Source organism: Gnatocerus cornutus, chromosome 2 (genome assembly GCF_029298725.1).
Source record: "Gnatocerus cornutus isolate USDA-ARS CGAHR chromosome 2, icGnaCorn1.1, whole genome shotgun sequence".
NCBI lineage: Eukaryota > Metazoa > Arthropoda > Insecta > Coleoptera > Tenebrionidae > Gnatocerus > Gnatocerus cornutus.
The window spans coordinates 11,327,185-11,346,644 of NC_142234.1; the positions used below are offsets into that span (position 1 = coordinate 11,327,185).

At 34.3% G+C, this 19,460-nt stretch overlaps 5 protein-coding genes across 8 annotated transcripts in view; 4 read left to right on the forward strand and 1 right to left on the reverse strand.

Annotated features, from left to right (window-relative positions):
• Positions 1–9,122, forward strand: part of LOC148178990 (ras-GEF domain-containing family member 1B-like) — a 71,245-nt gene extending 62,123 nt beyond the window's left edge. For 2 of the 4 annotated variants that reach the window (XM_088050837.1, XM_088050834.1), the window contains 7 exons: positions 5,414–5,473; positions 6,462–6,560; positions 6,645–6,940; positions 6,991–7,396; positions 7,447–7,590; positions 7,733–7,935; positions 7,990–9,122. In XM_088050837.1, the coding sequence (XP_087906963.1) occupies positions 5,414–5,473; positions 6,462–6,560; positions 6,645–6,940; positions 6,991–7,396; positions 7,447–7,590; positions 7,733–7,935; positions 7,990–8,236 (1,455 nt within the window). In that variant the 3' untranslated portion in view covers positions 8,237–9,122. Of the gene's footprint in view, positions 1–4,323; positions 5,067–5,413; positions 5,474–6,461; positions 6,561–6,644; positions 6,941–6,990; positions 7,397–7,446; positions 7,591–7,732; positions 7,936–7,989 lie in introns of all 4 variants that reach the window. The other 2 variants (XM_088050836.1, XM_088050835.1) reach the window with 2 other exon arrangements.
• A 571-nt stretch (positions 9,123–9,693) lies between these two features.
• LOC148178996 (mitochondrial import receptor subunit TOM40 homolog 1-like) lies at positions 9,694–11,294 on the forward strand. Its single transcript, XM_088029383.1, has 4 exons — positions 9,694–9,936; positions 9,985–10,247; positions 10,296–10,525; positions 10,573–11,294. The coding sequence occupies exons 1-4, from the start codon at positions 9,786–9,788 to the stop codon at positions 10,898–10,900; spliced, it is 972 nt and encodes a 323-aa protein (XP_087885509.1). The 5' UTR covers positions 9,694–9,785; the 3' UTR covers positions 10,901–11,294.
• Positions 11,163–13,304, reverse strand: Rbbp5 (retinoblastoma binding protein 5). Its single transcript, XM_088029381.1, has 8 exons — positions 13,121–13,304; positions 12,647–13,074; positions 12,419–12,600; positions 12,252–12,371; positions 12,007–12,200; positions 11,685–11,959; positions 11,502–11,637; positions 11,163–11,443 (listed from the first exon to the last, which is right to left on the reverse strand). The coding sequence occupies exons 1-8, from the start codon at positions 13,227–13,229 to the stop codon at positions 11,361–11,363; spliced, it is 1,527 nt and encodes a 508-aa protein (XP_087885507.1). The 5' UTR covers positions 13,230–13,304; the 3' UTR covers positions 11,163–11,360.
• Positions 13,305–13,381: 77 nt separating this feature from the next.
• On the forward strand, positions 13,382–14,624 carry LOC148178998 (putative ribosome production factor 1). The gene is made up of 4 exons (XM_088029382.1): positions 13,382–13,613; positions 13,665–13,889; positions 13,939–14,357; positions 14,412–14,624. Exons 1-4 carry the CDS (start codon positions 13,437–13,439, stop codon positions 14,587–14,589), a joined length of 999 nt encoding a protein of 332 aa, XP_087885508.1. The 5' UTR covers positions 13,382–13,436; the 3' UTR covers positions 14,590–14,624.
• A 2,019-nt stretch (positions 14,625–16,643) lies between these two features.
• Positions 16,644–19,460, forward strand: part of LOC148178999 (uncharacterized) — a 59,196-nt gene continuing 56,379 nt past the window's right edge. Inside the window, exon 1 of the mRNA XM_088050510.1 lies at positions 16,644–17,291. The gene's annotated coding sequence lies outside the window, so the exon portion shown is untranslated. The remainder of the gene's footprint in view (positions 17,292–19,460) is intronic.

A 19,460-nucleotide genomic window follows, 5' to 3' on the forward strand; every position in this document is an offset into this window, starting at 1 on the left:
AGTAGTTGTCAGACAAGAGATTTACGAAAATTTACTGTCAAAATCTCAAACGAATAGATCTCTACTTGTCATGATACATGACACCGCATTAATATTCTGAAGATATAACAAATATTTGCCGTCGGGCTTTCTCCAAAATTTGACCTTTCAAAATGTTTTTTGGAGATTACAAAAACAAACACAACGGATTTGATTTTCCGCGAAAATATTATTCTTGTTTGAACAGACATGCAATTGCAAGAATCTGTTTACTAAACAATATTGCGCCAATTCACCTTTCGTTCTCAAGGTTAAGATTAATAATATTTGATTGCCGTTGGCGAAAATAATAGACAAATTACTCCAATCAACTTTGTTTGTGTACATTTTACATCTAATTGTCACAGTTCGTTAACCGCTCTTAAATCAATTATGATTATAGTGAATGTTTATAATGTAGAATCTTCCACCTGGTTGTATTGCGAAACCCACAATAAAAACTTTAATATTAATTAATTGTTTATGTAGTTGCTAGCCTTGATCGGTGGATTAGTTTGCTTTGATGAATGGAAAAGAAAAATTCAGCGGAGCTACTCCACAGTTTTGCTACATGATATTTTTAAGTGTGTATATTTTTTTACACGAAGACAACACAAATTGGTTCTTAATGTTAACGAGAAATCCCGCTGTTTATTTTTCAACGCCGTGTATACCGAGCACGCTTTTTATGATCCGCAAATAACTGATACAAAGCGATGATGGGAAAGCTCCTAAAAGTTGAATATGTTTTCTTCTTGTTTACGTATAAATAGGGTAAAAAACCTCCACCTGTCCTCCAGTTTAAACAAATTTGCTCCCACATGTCTTTAATTCCGGAGACTATAAAATGCTTGTAATTAGCCATAGATTTATAAATAATGGGCTCTTGGTGAACTTTTATTAGGTCTTCCGTGAGGTCAGAACGAGGTTTAAAGTGATTGATCCATCCGAAATTGCACGTGAAAATTTATATGCGAATCATGTTCAAGGCTACGCTCTATTAGTTCAAAGTGTGGTCAGAATTTATTGGTCTTCTTATTAGATAAACGTTTGAAATTTATCGCCGCCAGATCCAAATAGGTTAACGTCTAATATTTGAGGTCAAACGTGAAATTTCGGGAATGCAGCCTTTATGTTTAAAGATTAATTTTAGACAATACGGAAAAAACTCGGATCTTTCTTCGCCGCTGCACTATAAAGCGTACACACATGAATAACTTTAATTGGGGAGAACACTTAACAAAATGGTTTTCACGACTATTTTTAATCGTGATGCAACTAGAGAAGTAGGTTTTCTGAATTTCTATTGCGGAGGAGGCACCTTGTTCTTAGAATTATCGGTTTTTGCTATATCTGTGGTACTGGAGGTGGCGAGCGAAAGTTGCTTAGTATTTTCACACCAAGTTGGACAACCGAATTGTGGGCTTTTATTTTCGATGAAATTGGTTAAGCAAATTACTGTGACGAATTTAGACAAACAATAAAATTAAACCTGCCATCGCTGTTAGTTACTAATTTTACTTTGATGTTGGCTTAATTTGATTTTATGATGGCAAATGGATGTTATACTTTTACAAATATTTGCATCAAAATAGTGATGTTTAAATTAAATTATTCCGACGGCGACAGTATCATTCTTCAAATTAGTGTCAAAAGAAAACAATTTAAATAAAAGCATTGTGGGTTTGGAGAACGAGAAAATGAAAATATTTCTTTAGCGAACTTGGAACGTCTTAATTTTTTTAATTTCGAAGTCTTTCCACGACGGAAATTTAGTTCATCAAAATTGCGGACAGATGTACTTCCATATTTCACTTAACAGCACATTACATCCAAGTATTACAGCCAAATGCAATTCCCGCTGGATTGTAGCCAAACCTGTGGGATATGCGACGTTGATTGCATTTCAGTTGACCAACGTTTTCAGAATACGATTAAATTAATTCCTTAATTCAATCAGTTCAATTTTGTTACTAATAGGACAAACTTTTCACGGAATACCGGTTGCGAACGTGGTTATTGATGATTAAACGCAAAGCGGAAGGGAGAAATCAATCAGAGAGGACGTGGTGCTTCTGGTTCAAAATCGCATGAAAAAGATACATCGCAGGGTGATAATAACCTACATAATGCAGTTATTAAATGATATTTCCGGAACTTCAATTTCCTGACGTGTACACCCACTGATGTAGACCGTATGATGCAAGGAAGTCACTTTATCGGTTTATATTTTCCATACTGTAGGCTATATTCGTATTCATGAATGTACTGGAGCTTCCTGGAAAACAAATCCTCAAGTTCCTTGAAAAACCTCTTCACAAACAATCGATCGACTTGAATTACTCAAAGAGGTCGTGGTTGGAAATAGTACTTACATACATGTGTTAAAAACCATATCCTCTATTCTTGGATATTGCAGCCTACCGCACATTATACAAACTAATTTTAAATTTATTCGAAAAATTAGATAACACCGGAACTAAACACTTGAAACCACAAACTGTTACGAAACATTTGAATTAAAGTGAATAATTCGGCTGATTTGTCTAACAAAATCATCAATTAACAATAGACAGTTGTAACGAAATTTCATCATGACCGAATTTAATTAAAACGTCCGTCGCTCCTTTTCTTGGTCTTCATCAGACTAGCAGGACGGAACGCCATTTCGTTCAGGTAATTAAACTAATTAATGAATATGATATTTTAGTTGTCGTTAAAACAGACCGTCCAGCGTGTTCAAATGTTCAGCATTGCAACAACCTACATCTGATTTACATTGCAAGATATAAGATCATTCTCTTTGTTTTTACCAAAAAGTTAACACTTTATAAGCAAGCACACATTTTTTTCGGGAACAATAAAAATACAGTAATTCTCTGTAATCCTCATCAAGTAATCAATCAGCGTCTGTTTAAATTATCCCTTTTTTGATATTTATTCGTACATAATTGGTTTAAATGATTTTGATGGATGCTTTGAAATGTGCGGTTTGATAACTGTGTTTATTATACCTCTACTCCTAGTTTTTTTGTTGTACATCTGAAGAATCAATAAAAAAATATTTCAAGTTATTTTGCCCAGCAACCAAAAATCACTGACTCGATTTTAAATGAGCAAATATGTGCTCTACCAACACAAACTGAAATCTGTTTGCTCAAGAATATCTCGAAATTTTTATACAACGCTTCTCAAGTAAACCAAAAAAAAGTTAAAATCAATGGCGATTTTTTTTTATTGCTGATACAGAAGCAGAGAACAATTTTTTTATTTTTATTTTATTAAATGTAGGTAGATATTTGAATGACAAACAGTCAACTGTTAAATATTAAAGTAAACAAAAAATATTAGTAATAACCGTTTATTAATTATCAACACCGATTGTTTATTCAGTTCTATTGTAAACTTGATTATCATAATTATGTCAAAATATAAACACAAAGTAGAAAATAAATAAACTGGTGACAATGCAAAACATTTTTTTTGTCCAAAATTGTCCAAATATATGCAGTAAACAAGTATTTGAAAAGGAAATCGTTCCTTGGCACTTATTGTTTGGTAATTTTAACTTTTGCTTTTTAAAAAACAAGACTTTTACATCTCAGTCGTACATGGTAAATTTATTGTTGCTTTTCGTATTACAAGACGCTCCCATATTTTAATTTCGCCACTTAAAGTACAAATGAACATAAAAGACACCGCGATGCAGCATTCTTGAACTTGACCTTTTGCACGGCAAGTATTCTGACGGTAAATCAGTTTGTGAGAACAATAAAATCTTTCAATAAATTATAGTCGTCTCGTGATCGTTCGGAATAAATTTGAAATGAATCTTATGAATGCTCACTATGGCAAAATGTCAAAATAACAAATATGCTGCTATTTGCGGGTTTTATATCGTTTTTACTTCCTTGAAAGGTACTGGTTGCGTTAACGTTATGGTTGCATATAAACAATTCCGATAAGGATTTAACAATCGAAAAAGTATGGTTTTATCGTTTCGTACAAAACTGTGATTAGTGGTTCTGATTGTAGGGTATTGCAGTATGAATGTTTGCAGTTTGAATAGGTGAACCAGGTGATAACTAGACGAACGGTATTGACATTTTCTGCATTTCAGTGCATGTTTAGCTTCTCTCGGTGAAACGCTCTACTTGCAAGAGATACAATAATAGAGTATCCAATGTCTAGTGTCTCAAAAAGTCCATTTGGTTATGACAGCTACTAAATTGCACTTAATAACGTGACTTGCTTCTCAAAGTGACCGTCCCTATCAGTTCCTTTTCTATTTCTCTTTTCAATTAGCCATGGACGATCCAGAAATCCAGGAGACAGTGGAATCGATTTTGGGCAAAGGCGCTAAAGTGGTCGATTGCGAAAAGAAGTCAACAATCAAGGAAGAAGAAGTTCTTTTTATCAATGGAATGCCTGTAACATTAGAGGGCAGAGACGGGCTGGCAATAAAGCAGGCCTTAATTACCGGTCAGGTGCCCCCCTGTGACCTCCTCAATACTCTTTTGATAAAAACAGGAATTCTCAAAGCTCCCGTAAAATTGGATACTTCATTGAGCGTAAAATCTACAACTGTAACAAAAGAAGAGGTCACTGTTTCAAGAGATGGAAAGGTCGTGGATGAGCGAAGCCGCGAAACGAAAGAACAGAATTTTTACACAAGCGCTATCACGGAAGTTTACGAACCTATAAAAATTATACCAACAGCTGAACTACTTAATGGAAAATACAATAACCGAAAATTTAACGAGAATGGAAAATATTCCGATCATAACGGGTATGAGACAGGCAGCGATGGAAAATTCGAGTCGAGTTCCAGCGCTTCGAGTTATGAGTCTGATGGATCGGGATATAAGCAGCAGACTTGTCTAAGCAAAGACTCAGGACACCTGAGCAATTCCACTTCTACAAAAGTTGATTTCACGCCCAGTTCGGTAGATTCCCTCAGTTCACTGGACGAGACGGATTTTTTAAGCGACCAATTCAGGAAGTGCACGCCGTTCAATGGTAGTAACGGTTATCGCAAAGAGTTTACCGTAAGTAGACTTTTTTAGGTGTTAACCGATTCGCTCGGCTCCGGAATCTCCGGATCCGATAACAGAAACTTCCCCAATTTTAAGTCAAGACGCGACTTGCAATTTGCTTTTTATTTACATTAAGTTTGCAAGGTCGGCGTTGTACTTAAAAATCCAAAGTTTATACAATAAAGTTTAATTTGATAAACACGGACACCCACTGAAAATATAGTTGTGAAATTCAAAACATTCTTGTATATGTTTATTTTGAGTTGCTATCATTTTTGTGACAAGTTGCGGTTGTTCTCGATATTTGTTTGCCAAACCACCTACTACTCGCAGTAATAACACTCATGTTTTATTTTTAGCCTACGATATTTGGAACTGTAGCTTCCGACCTTACACCAAAAGACTGTTCTAATAGAAGGGTAAGTTCTCTCTCTTATTTATAGTTGGGATATTAACCACTGACTTTTCTAATCAGTTCAATTACTAAGATTCTTTAACACGAAGCAGCGTGATTTTTCAAAATAAGATCATCACAATTGATCCTATTAATGGTAGTTGCACTAAATTATTTGGAGAAGTAATCTCGGATAAGACGTGAACATGAAAAAAAAACTAAGAATAAAACCTATTTCATCACGCCGAACTATTTTTGCCCACGTACAACACAAAGTTTTATTTACTTAACGTGTCACATGAGAAATAAACTTTAACAACATAATTCCAGCAGCATCACATGCGGCAATATCAATTTCGAAGTAGACTAAACTTTGTTGTAAGATGATGCTAAATTAAGATTAATGTACCTGGATGCAATTAAGGCGAATATGCAAACGTAAATTAAAGGATTTTGCTTACTCGGTTTTCATACAAGAAGACTCCAGTAGACATATTGTTAAAATTTTAAAGTAAAAAATTTGCATAATGGGGCAATAACAAAAGAACAGGAATGTTTTTATGAACCATGTTTTTTCGGCAACTTACGTACTAAAAGTACAACTAAAACAAAGTTATCTGACTTATAAAGGTGAGATAGATTACAGTATGAATTTAATTGGGATTATTGTGATAAAAAATGAATAACAACGTTTAGAAGTCTTGACAAAATGAATTGGAACTCAGTAAACAATAAGTATTTAAATGAAGCAGAAAAACTATAACCCGATGTGTGGGCAAAACGAAATAATTCGTAGCTTTTTACACATTACGATGCCTGCAGAGAAGTATTGTGGTTGGCTGATTGGACTAACTCATAATGTAAACGCAACCAAACATTTACTAAATCCCAAGCTCTGAACTTGCCGAATTCCTAAATGATGTAACTCAAAAGCAACAATTTCTTCTGTCTCGTGTGTGCGCTTGGCATTTGATTAATTATGCTTTCTAACAATTAACCTTCTCTAACTTCAGAGCTTGCCGCAAACGCCTCAAAGTAAGAGTTTCTCCGCTGTTTACAACGGAGAGGCAGTTCAGGACAGCGCCGGAGATCCCTCTTTGCAACAAGATAATGTAAGATATCGCGTTTGAGAGATAAATTCGAGATGTGTTATCTGGTATTGTGTATTTTTAACTAAATAGTGAATGTTTTCGCAGGCCTTGGTTTACCGCGATGGAAACTTGCTGTCTGGTTCTCTTGAAGCTTTAATTCAACATATGGTTCCGACTGACATATACTACCCAGATAGGGCATACCTATTTGCATTTCTATTGTCTTCACGCCTATTCATTAAACCTCACGATTTACTTGCCAGAGTACGAAGTTTATGTGAAACACAACAGGGTTTGGGAAGTGCCAGTAGTGGATGTTCACATCCTGGACAAGCAAGATTTGCGGAGCATTTAGTACAATTACTTGCAGAATGGACTGAGACATTCCCATACGATTTTAGGTACGTCCATTTGTTAAACTCTATAAAGTTACGTAATTATTAACGTTTAGGGATGAGAGAGTGATGCAACACGTTCGGACAATAACGCAGCAATGCTGCGCAATCAATCCCAGTATTCGTACGATCGTTTCGTCCCTTCTTCATAACCTTCTTCAAAGATTGACAGCTTTAGAACAATATGAGAAGACTCTGGATCCGTCGTCACAGCCGCAGGACGAAAACTGCACGGATATTTCAGAAGTTTGCCCAGTGCCAGCGTTCCTAGCGCAACAACTCACACATGTTGAGTTAGAAAGACTCTCGTTTATAGGGCCTGAAGAATTTGTACAAGCCTTTGCTAAAGAAAATCCACATCTAGAGACCTCGTTTAAAGACATGAAGAAGACACACAACTTGGAGCAGTATGTGCAGTGGTTCAATAGACTGAGTTATTTTGTAGCGACGCAAGTTTGTAAAGTAAGTTTCCGCTTGTTGTTTTTTGGTTTATTAACGTCTGAATTTTATAGTATCAAAAGAAAAAACAAAGAGTTCGCGTTGTTGAATATTGGATAGAGACGGGGCGAGAGTGCTTTAACATTGGCAATTTCAACAGTTTAATGGCCATCATAGCCGGTCTAAATATGTCTCCCATCTCAAGGCTGAAGAAAACGGTATGTATATTCCGTGCGGAAACGAGATTATTGTATTATAAAGATGCAGTATTAAAGGATTTTGAAATGATAATATCAATATAAAGATAATCCCATTGTTAATACGAGATAGAAGCAGTTGTTTTGACTTTATATTTTTTAGTGGAATAAGATTCACTCTGGCAAATTTGCCATCCTGGAACACCAAATGGACCCCAGCAGCAACTTCAGTAGTTACCGCAGCACTCTGAAAGCTGCAATGTGGCGCAGTCATGGTGCTAAAGACCAGCGGCAAAGAATCGTGATTCCATTTTTCAGTTTACTCGTCAAAGATCTTTACTTTCTCAATCAAGGCTGCTCCAACAAGTAAGTTGAATTAGTGTGGGTTGTAGGGCGAATACAAATGTTGTCTTTTTTCAGGCTTCCAAATGGCCATATAAACTTCGAAAAGTTTTGGCAGTTAGCAAAGCAAGTAACAGAATTCATGGCGTGGAAGCAGGTCACATGTCCGTTCGAAAAGGATTCCAAAGTTATTTCAATTTTGCAGCATGGACCAATTTTAAATGAAAATGCTCTAGCTCTTGCCAGTTTTGAATGTGAGCCTCCTGAAAATAATCAGGAAAAAGAAAGATGTAAGACTTTGAAAGCAGACAGTAACGCGTTGTAGAGATCTTCAGAAATTATTTCTAATGTACAAATTGTTTTTAACAGTTTTTTTTACTGATGTGTATATAGAATGTCTTAAATTTTATGTTTGTTTTGTACAGAATTTTATAGTTTTCTTTTTTAAAGAACCTGGATTATTTAAATGGGTGATTATTTTCCTAATATAAAAAGTATTTAATGTGATTTTATAGCTTTTTAATAATTAATTTAGTTCAAAACAGGCACAGTTTTGATGGTACCTATACAACACTGATTTTGGTATTAAATGTTGGAGTTGCTAGTACCTAATTGCCATTACATTAAGTACTTCTGCTTTAGCTTTATATTCTTTGAGCGAAGGTTTTGATGTATTTTCATAATTAACTCACAAAATCTAAAAAAATACTCTACACTGAAAATTTTTAAAGATTTGTACCTATTTATAATGTTTTATACCTCAGTGTTTTTACATGTATTTGTAATGATGTACTTAATATATCTGACCAATGTATTAACAGTATTTAATCTGAATTTTTAAGTATTTGTCACTTCAGGTTTTCTTGCTAAATCACATTTGTTATTGAAAAAGCCATGCACTCGACTTTATATGTGTATTGTGAATATTTCAAATGGACGAATATTATTTATTATTGTATGTGTAACAGATGTGATTTTTCTATTACTGCATTGTGGACTCTCAAGTTGCTGCACATGCTTTGCCTCACGCTGCAAATAGGATATAAAACAATTTAAAAAGACTTAAATCTATCAGTATTCTAGTCATTAGGTAAGGAAATGCATTGCTAATTACTACACTGTATGTTGTAACGTAGTTATTTATAAAATGTAAAAACCATTTGTAATGTATGCAACTGTTTTATGTATAAACTCTGTATTAAAACCTAAAACGTTTTTTTTTATTATCGAATTAGTACCCGGAAATTATTAAATCTTTAATTAAAAATACTTGTCATAAAGATTAGATTAAGAATTGTTTGCGCACTGTCTGGAATAGTTTCAGTAATAAAAAAATAGATTAAAAAGTTTTTCACATGCAGATTATTTTTGATGAGACTAACTGCACAGCCGAAGTCTATTATTAAAATTTAAAACATGCAAACTTTTTTAATTGTTAATTATAATATTATCAACTAAATTATCTATAATCACATTATTAATATTGATTACTTGTCAAATTAAAAGCCAGATTAAAATACCACTGTCATTGTATTTTTGAGCTGTTGAGTTTTCTAAAACGATATTTTGTCAGAAAAATAATTTTAGGCTTTATTACTTGTTAATTTAAAATTCGGATTTGTGTAATTAAAAATTTGCGGTAAAATCGTGCGCGCCATCTGTGCTGCAAACTCGAACTGCTCTTTGTCGATCAAATCGGCACCTGTCAGAGCTGTCATATTTTTTCCGAAGAAGAAAATGTGTGAGAATTTGCGTTATCTCTTTGAGTGACTACTTCTGGCCCCTTTTCCCTTATCGGTACATGTGCATTTTTTCGACCGTTGCAAAAGACAACCAAAGTCGCTTGGTTCTTGACAAATTTATGTTAGAAAAAAATGGGTAACGTGCACGCTTATTCAGCTCCAGCCCCGCCGCCACCGCCCCCATCAAGCTCTTCGTTTACCAAACCGGAAACTCCAGCCCCGGCACCATCTCAAGGAGTTGAAAATCCTGGGCCTCTCGAAGACATCCATACAAAATGCAAAAGTGAGTTGCAAATTGTACATAACCTTTATTTGAACTGGTGTGCTTTAGATATATTTCCCACGAATTTCGAAGGAGCGCGAGTGATGCTTACGCGGGGTCTTAGCAATCATTTTCAAATTTCCCATACTATCAATATGAGTTCCATTACACCAAGTGGGTACAGGTTTGGGGCAACTTATGTAGGAACCAAACAAATTTCACCTAGTGAGGCTTATCCTATCATGTTAGGTGATATTGATCCTTCAGGGAATCTTAATGCGACGATTATTCATCAGCTATGTTCAAAAGTTCAGGCAAAATTTGGAGCACAAGTATGGTTGCTAATACTTAAAAACTAGTAGTTTAATGACTTATTGCAGGTTCAGAATTCTAAATTTACAGTTGGACAACTGACAATGAATTACAAGGGATCTGACTACACTGCCAGTGTAACAGTGGCCAATCCTGACATCATTGCAGGATCTGGTGTTGTTGTACTTCATTACCTCCAAGCAGTTACTTCTAGATTAGCTTTAGGATCTGAACTTGCATACCAAAAAGGTCCTGGCATCCCTGGGGGTGAAATTGCTCTCTTGAGTGCAGCAGCAAAGTAGGATATACATAACCACTCTACCAAATCACATCAATTCTTTTCAGATATACAACAGAAAGTACACAAATTTCAGGAACAGTTGGAGTATCGGGTATTCATTTATGTTACTACCAGAAAGCGAGCAGTCAGCTTCAAATAGGTGTAGAACTGGAAGCCAATCCAAGGATGCAAGAATCTGTCGCATCCATCGGGTACCAAGTTGATTTGCCAAAGAGTGAAGTTGTATTTAAAGGCCATGTAGATTCCAATTGGTCAGTTGGAGCAGTTTTAGAGAAAAAATTAAGTCCTCTGCCTTTCACGTTAGCCCTTAGCGGGCTCATAAATCACAATAAAAATCAGTTTAGACTCGGTGTGGGAATACTAATTGGATAATTCACGGTAGAACTTTTCAAATTTAACAGCTTGTTGAAATTTTCATTAGGAATACTGGTTTTAGTATTTTTTATTTGTAACGTTTTTGAATAAAGTGAAGTCAGTTTTGTATATATTATACATAATTGTTTTTATATTTCTCAGAATTACTGTTCCAAGACTTGAGTTTGTGTGTAGTCTAATAGCTGAGAAGTTAAAATACATTGTTGATTAGCAGGTTATGTAAAATACACATAGGCGATTTTATTTATGTGTACATGCATAATTCAAACAAGTTGTTCTTTATTGTGTTTGAATGCCTGTTACCTAACATTATTTTGTTATTTTTCTTTTTTACAATTTACAAATTTAGAAAATGTAAACTAGTGAACAAATTAAAATTTTGTTGAAGATATATTTTGTTTTGTGAAAATAATTGCTTCTCAGAAACCACAATGAACAGGAAATTACAATAATACATCTATTTTCTAGGTCGTCCACCCGCCTTTTTACCACCCATAACTTGTTTTTCTTTGGTTTTACTGCTGAGTAGTGGATGTACTTCTACAAAGAATACATACACAGCTATAACTTTTGTTTAAATGACACTTTTATGGCTTACCGGCGTCGCTTGTGTTTTCCAGAGCCACATCATAGGATTTATATTTTTTCTTTTTCGGGGGCGGTGGTCCAGCAACCTGTCCTGCAGGCGGCAATGTTGTATCAGCGGGAGTCCATGCATCTTCAGGATCTTCAATCTGTTACAATAAATTAAGAAATGAGTTTTCAATAGTGAACGTCTTACTTCTGGGGCGATGGGTAGGAATTGGAGACATCCAGTATTTTCGTTTTCTTCATCTGAACTACAGAAAGCTGGAACTGGCTCAACTGCGCAAACATCAACTTCCATGTCAGTGTCTTCTTTATCGTCACCCCCGCTAGCGACAGATTTGTCTTCGTCTGTGATGTCAAACTCACTTTCTCGTTCATCGTACTCGACATTTTCGTCAAGTTCTTTGAAGTCGGGCGCGAAGGCAGACCAATTCTCGACTTGGTTTTGCGCCCAGACACTCACAACTCCTGAAATTGAGAGTGAGACGAAAAGAATTACATTATTGTTGTTTTACCGGAGGAAATACTGGCGATTATGGGGCGAACAGGATGCCACGCGACGTCCAAAAGCAATTCGCCTTTGGTTCCATGGAGAATCTTTACTAAGTTTCCAATGGACTTCTCCCAGATGTACAAAGCGTGCTGTCTTGCTGACCCAGCGCAGATGTACTCGCCATCCCCTGAGAAGCAACACTTTTTCCACATCGTCCTAACAAAAAATTAGCGAAATGAAACAATCTCGCGGTTTCTGAGGTATTACTTGTTAACTAAATCCTGTAATTTTTGAATGGGTTCTGGTTCACCATCTTTTCCACAAGCTAAAACTTCTTTACTATCATAGACTCTGATCACTCTATCGGCTGTGTTTATCAAAAACCAACTAAAACAAAAATCAAAATACGATCTTCAGCGATATAAAAGACGTACTCTCCTCTCCGCGCAAATTCGATACTTTTCACGGCGGTGGCGCTAGAAGTCCCCAAAATGATTCGAAAACTCGCTTTAACTTCCAAGGTCCGAGAATCTAGCACGAGCACTTTTCCTTTTGCATTTCCTGTATAAACATAATCTCCCCGACGGTCAAACGAAGCCGAAATATTTAAATCGCCCTTCAAATAAACATTTATTCTAAATAAAATTGCGATGTGAACTTACATCATCGTCTATAGGCAAAACTTTATGGCCTCCATTTGTGTCAACCAATACAGCTGCATGCCTCATTGGACACACAAGCAAGCGCTCCATACTTCTAGGCTCAAACTGTACCTTTAAAACAGGGCATGGAAATCTGTATTTTTGTTCACATTCTCCAGAGAGAATATCCCAAATACAGACGGTGTTATCAGTGGATGCAGACGCGATTTTGTAGCCTGAACGCGACCAACTGATGCTACAAACTGGATGGACATGGGCTGAGATGACTTTAGCAATACCTCTCGTAAGAAAATCCCATATTACAATGCGACCATCGTTACAACCAACTGCAAGAAGGGTTCCTCGTTTGTTAAATGCACAAGTAACAGCAATCGAGAGGGAATCTAAAGTTCCATCGAATTCCTCAGGGTAGTTTTGCCCAAAAGATTCTGAAAGTACAGATGTAGTGTGAAAAATTCATGAGTTAAAACTTACCTAGTAGTTCAAGATTCATGTTTGTACCAAAAGGACCGGTGTTAATAAAACATGATCTTCGTAATACACAAAATACTTCCGCCAAACACGAAATATCAACAATGAGCATAACCTATTTTTAAAAAATAACCTCAATAAACAAGTTTCCACTAGAATCACAATAATTCAGCGCGATAACAAACGTTTGTTTGGGTTTCTGGTATATGAATACTCACTTGAGCTACTACACAGCTTGGCCAATATCACGCTTAAACTCCCCAACTTTAGTATCTGTCAACTGTCAAAGCTAATGTAAAAATTACGTCAAAATACAAAAATGTCTGAGGTGGAAGAGCACGTGGATTTGGACGATTCGAAAATAGAAGTACAAAATGAGATAAAGCCGTCGAAAAGTGGTTCCGTCTTGTTTCCAAATGAGAACAAATATTCGCATATAAAAAATAAACTTGTGAGGGCTCAACAGTATAAAAAGGCCAAGAAAGAACAGAGCAAGGTGAGGTAACAATAAATTTTCAAGTTATGTTAACTAACTCTACCATTGTAGGCAAAGAAGGCAGCCAAAAAACAACGTAAGCTTGAAGGTGGCCCCAAAAAAGTCCCACATACTCTTGAAAGTTTGAGAGTAAAAGATGAGACTACTGTTAATGATTTAAACACAGAAGAAAACGAATTAGTTCGTAACGATCTTGATAACGATGAGTTTAGTGGTTATTATGAACAGTCTTATGAGCCAAAAGTTTTAATAACTTACGCTGATAATCCAATGAGGGTAATTATTTCATTAAATACATAAACAATATTTGAAATTATGTTTTCAGAAAACTAGGATTTTTGGAAGAGAACTGACGAGGATTATTCCAAATTCTACCTCTTTGTATCGTAATCGTTCAGGTGTTAAAAAAATCGTAAAAAGTGCGATAGAAAAAGACTTCACTGACATTGTTATAATCAATGAGAACAGAAAAGAGCCTGATGGCTTATTGGTAATCCACTTACCTGAAGGACCCACCGCTCATTTTAAACTTAGTAATGTAAAAATCACAACAGAGCTGAGAAAAAATCATAAAGATATTACCGCACATCGCCCTGAAGTTATATTGAATAATTTTTCTACAAGGTTGGGTTTAACAGTAGGGCGTATGTTGGGGGCACTGTTTCATTACAGCCCTGAATTTGTTGGGAAAAGAGCAGTAACGTTTCATAATCAAAGAGATTTTATATTTTTCAGACATTACAGGTATTAGCTCTCAATGAGTTAATAATGATTGGATTTTAATGTTATCAATTTCAGATATGGCTTTGATGAAGAAGGTAAAAAGGCCAGACTAAAAGAGCTAGGACCTCGATTTACGTTGAAGTTACGGTCATTACAAAAGGGTACATTTGATAGTAAATATGGTCAGTATGAATGGATTATTGATGGAAGGAGACATTCTATGGAAACTAGCAGAAGGAAGTTTAATTTGTAATACTTATTACCATATAATAAACATGTTGACATACAATTAAATTTTTATTAATTTTTGCTGAGAAGAAATTAATTATAAGTAGAATACATTTCTCACAGCGAATAAACTTTTTTTCTGCAGTCGTTGCAGTAATCTGAATCTTGGGACTCTTTATGACCGCCGAAAAGTAATAAATAAAGCAACAATTTTAAATAGTTTATCTTATTTTAATAAATTATTGTTATTTGAAAATACGTAATTGCCAAGGTTGCAACCCGTCGTGTTCCACCGTGACGTAATAATTTATTCTACAACTGCTCCCCAAGAATTAAAAAAGTGAAAGTGGTCCAGTTTCCACGTTTTTCAGTACAAAAGCGGTTCACATGAATCGAAACCAAAAAAAGTGTTATGCGGCATATACTAGTTGAAAAAACTTCAAATTCTGGGAAATTCCGGCAAGTATATTTTACAAAGCGTACGATGAACCGTTGAAGGGGTGAATCATGAATGGAACTGTTTTCTAATTAGAAGCGAGTTGGCTGGATTCTATTTATAAATTTTGTAAAACGTTTTTGTGTTTTTTTTTTCGGTTTAAATTAAATAATAAATGTTTGTATCGAAAAAAGAAGCTGATTAGTAAATAATTTAAAATCATCAACATTTCCGTTTTTTTAACTCGAATTTGCATATTATTAGCAGAGAGCAGTGTTTCAAAATTTCCTGATCATGATTGGTAATCCAACTTCTTTAATAAATTATTCTGTTCTGTTTTCTCTGATATCCCGTTTGTCTTTAGTTTTCTTTTTTATTCTATTTCTATCAGAACTAGATTATCTTATTAGTCATTGAATATAACACTGAAAAAGAACACTAGAAGACTTATCGCGTAAAAGAAATTACAGCTCTGAAATGTTTCATGATTTGAAAAATTAGAGTTGTTAGATTTATGGCCTTTTTTTCTAACTTTTTATTGTAACTTGTAACTGATAAGATGCCTCGGCTGTCGCCAAGAGCTCGGTGGTATAAATCTAAAGTTTTTATGGATTTTTGTATTTTAGGGTTTCATGCACACGCAGGATAAATAAAAATGAGAATTTACTCTATCAACAACAAGAATTTTTGTTTTGGGGAGCCTATACTTTTATAGTTCTAATATTTTAGACGAATTTATTGTTTATTTACATGTTTATAGATTACTTGGTATATGTACATACATATGCATTAACACAGTTATAAGTATTTCATAATGTGTATGAGGCGATTCAATATTTAATTTATTTACAGGTTTCTTATTTTTTTTATCCATTTTCTAATTTTTTTCTTAAAAAGAGAACAAACTGACTTCTGGTTAAAATACATTCATCTTTATATTTCAGGGTAGGTACAATTTGTACATTTAATTTGCTTTTAAGTTATATCACAAGCTACAAAAAGTAGATAAGATTAAGATAAGAATTTATTTTACTGTTTTCACTAATTTTTGTAAATTAGGTGTAAAAGTATTATTATAACTTCAAATCACGATACCGTTGACATTGGTATTAATTAAGAAAACTGTTAGAATAAAATTAAGTATGATCACTTTAGTGGCATGGTAACTTAAATCCGAAGCGCACTATTTTCGAGAAATAGGTAGGGGAACCTGGTTGTATGTAAGTAAAACTTCGTGGTTTTTCAGAATTTGGCATTTTATTTAAAAAAACGTTATTTCTTTTGTGTTTGGCACTGTAACTAAAATTCGAAACGCACTAATAGTAACAAGTTTTAGGAGCTTTAACTGAAAAATGTTGTTTGAAACACGTATAAAAAAAAATAAGTTAACTCATCTGCTATTTCGGACTCGTTCGTAAACAGTAACGATTAATCTGCAAAAAGTTTACTTTAGGAACTTGCAACAAAAATACATAAGCTATTTTTTTTTTATTGGGCACACTTTTACAACTAGAGATGAGAGAATTTTTGTGTTCATTTCCTTGCTTCATTTACCAACATTTTTAACGTGACTTTCACTGTACAGTCTTTAGAATGGTAATTTTTGCTTTTTTTAAACCTCCAAAGAATTTAGAGTGCTCTCTGTAGATGAAAGTTTTGTAAAAATTTGAAAGATTCTATTTTTGTAGGTAGAGTCCCATTTCCTTGATGACTAGATAAGAACACGATCATAACAAGGTGATATCTCTATCTTTCGTACTTTCACTAAATTTATATTTTATTCATTTAGATTATTGGTTGCCGCTGATAAATGGCGATAATTTTTGATTATTTTTGGGTTCGCTTATTACAGTAATAAAAATTGCGATGTTCATGAATTCCTTTTCTTAACTTATTTCGCAATTTAACACGGTTGTAGTATTATTCTACAGTACCAAGCCCAAAGTGCATCCTAAAACATCCACAACAAAATTTAAATTTGTGGATTCACCCGGTATACAAAAGTACATCACCTGTCAAACAGATGGCTCGTCAGTCGTTATTTCAAATAAAACAACATGGCGTGGTTTGATCTGTTTTTCTGTCACTTGAAGCAATTTTTCAATAACAAGAAAAGTGTCGTATTCTGAATGAAATCGAGTACGACACGAATAACTTACTATCGGTATAAGTGTAGCGTAGTGCTTACGGAACAATTACTAAAATTACCATAAAACGTTGTTCTTGTGTTGGTTTATTTGTAGTGTTATTTAAAACCTCAAGAAAAACGAAAAGGGACAGCAAAAAATTAGGTGAGTACTCGCATTTAAATCAGAAATAAACATTAGCATTTCTTTGTCCGAGTTGCACGATCTCAGCTGTGAAATGTCAGAATAATTTATTATTATTATTCGTTAAATTGAATCTGTTTTTGTTGAAAGGTTTTTTAACTTTTTACATTGTTTATTGTTGTTGCGGTTTGTTTGGTTTGTTCTATAATAAATAAACAATGATTGTTTTTCTAAATGACATAACCTTTAAATAGTCAACCAGTTCTTCTGACAGGTGTGCACGTGCGTTTCATAGGGATTACCGAGCAGGTCCAGCGCACCGTTTTTAAAATACTTGGCTAGATTTTACCGTAATATAAAGCAAGCATTTCAGTACACCTGCTTAAGTAGTTGTTCTGCTATTATTTACGATGCTCATAAATATACTAACATTATATTATATCGACCCGATTGTTGGATAATATTACAATGTCAAGTTGAGTGTTCTGTAAAGTTTCCCGTTAAGTTTCCATTCAGTTTTATGTTTTATTTGTGGTTATTGTTTCAGACTCTTATTTATCTGGCTCCATAAATTTAAATTTTTTTGGGCGATCCTTTATGATTTTTTGACACCTACAATCTTTTATTAATTGTAACCCTTTAATTCCCAAATTACCAAAAAGGAAGAAAACCACTGAAATTCAATCACGTATCTATGACACACATTTTATAATGAATTTTCTATTTTGGGATATTTTATCAATAGCAAAACGTTTCTAAGGACGATGAAGTATGAAATGTACACAAAGCAGGTATTGGAACGAAAAGCTTTAGATAGATAGTACATCCTTTGAATTATGTTCAACTTTCAGCTTAAAAATGTTGGTGTGTTGGGCTATAGATTCTCTCTTATAAACTCTCAGACTCCAAGATATTCCTTGGCAGTTTAAAAAATGCCGATACTTGCGTTTTCATACCAGTTTCTGAGGACTGAAGGCACATTTTTGTTTCTTTAATTTTCAAACTGCCAGATTCTTATTCAGTTTTTACCCTAATTATCCTACAATGTAGTGCAATGGCAATGACAATAAAGAATTCGGTAATTTATCAATCTCAAAATATAACAGTTTAACAATAAGAAAGGCCAAAAATTGAAAAGTAGGATTTTTGAATGAGATAGCTACATAAGAACTTGGGAACTTTTTGGAAATTGGGGAAAACGAGGAAAATTAAATGGTTTCCTTTTAATTTTCAATTTTTGAGAATGTCGAATTTTTATTGGTATTTTATTTTTTTATTTTTATTTGCATCTTTTTGTTCTATTTTTCATACGAATTTTTTTCTGCATCGGTTTCACTTTTGACAATCTGCAAAATGGTCACCGACTATTGCCCAGTTTGCATAATTGCACAACTCAAAGCTGGATTTAGGGCAAATTGTCGTCGATATTGGAAAAAAGTTAAGGAGAAATTGAATCTGTTCTTTGTTCTATCAGGGATTTTAAAGCTCTCCACATGTTGTTTTCTCGTGATAAGTGGTCATTTTCTTTGTGAAAGCAGAGAATTTTTTTCAGTGCTCTTTCTATAAACTTGGATGTCTATTAGTCAGGAAAAATTGGCGTGAGAGTGTCATCGAAACGCTGGTTGAATTAATTAATTTATTGAATAGGAATCTTAAAAATGTCAAATATTGATCATAAAATCTCGGTGAAAAACTTTTGTAAGCGTTAATAAGCTCAGAAAGCTCGTAAACAAAATAATGAATTCTGCTGTATTCTTAAAAATGTTTGTCTTTTTTAGTTTAATAACGCGATTACGTTAATGCTCGGGTTGTTTGCTTTGTCTGGACTTCCTTTAGTTATGCAACGAATTACTTATATAGTTTTTCCATTCCCGTTACGCACTAGTTTTCCCGGTAATTAGATATTTTTTTGGCTTTACTAACACTTAGTAATAAATTATGTTATAGCTGTTTGGGTCAATAAACATTTATTGTGTGTTCAGAGTCCAATTAAATAGAAGCCTTCGATTCAAGAACGGTTAATATTGTGAAAATTGCAGGTAGCGTGTTTGTAACGCGGAATATCCCATTGGAATCTTATTAGTTTTTTTAAGAAGTTAATAAAAGAGAAAATTTTCTTAGAAATAAATTGGGTAATAATTTCTGAAATGTCAACAACCGCAATGTTCGTTCATATTTATGTATCATCAC

Coding starts and splice junctions, on each gene's coding strand:
- Rbbp5 (XM_088029381.1), bottom strand. CDS start 13,229: ATGCTCATTGTTGATATTTCGTGTTTGGCGGAAGTATTTTGTGTATTA. Junction 13,075..13,120: donor CATGAATCTTGAACTACTAG/GTAAGTTTTAAC, acceptor CTGTACTTTCAG/AATCTTTTGGGCAAAACTAC. Junction 12,372..12,418: donor GAATTTGCGCGGAGAGGAGA/GTACGTCTTTTA, acceptor TTTTTGTTTTAG/TTGGTTTTTGATAAACACAG.
- LOC148178996 (XM_088029383.1), top strand. CDS start 9,786: ATGGGTAACGTGCACGCTTATTCAGCTCCAGCCCCGCCGCCACCGCCC. Junction 9,937..9,984: donor CATCCATACAAAATGCAAAA/GTGAGTTGCAAA, acceptor GGTGTGCTTTAG/ATATATTTCCCACGAATTTC. Junction 10,526..10,572: donor CTCTTGAGTGCAGCAGCAAA/GTAGGATATACA, acceptor AATTCTTTTCAG/ATATACAACAGAAAGTACAC.
- LOC148178998 (XM_088029382.1), top strand. CDS start 13,437: ATGTCTGAGGTGGAAGAGCACGTGGATTTGGACGATTCGAAAATAGAA. Junction 13,890..13,938: donor ACGCTGATAATCCAATGAGG/GTAATTATTTCA, acceptor TTATGTTTTCAG/AAAACTAGGATTTTTGGAAG. Junction 14,358..14,411: donor ATATTTTTCAGACATTACAG/GTATTAGCTCTC, acceptor TATCAATTTCAG/ATATGGCTTTGATGAAGAAG.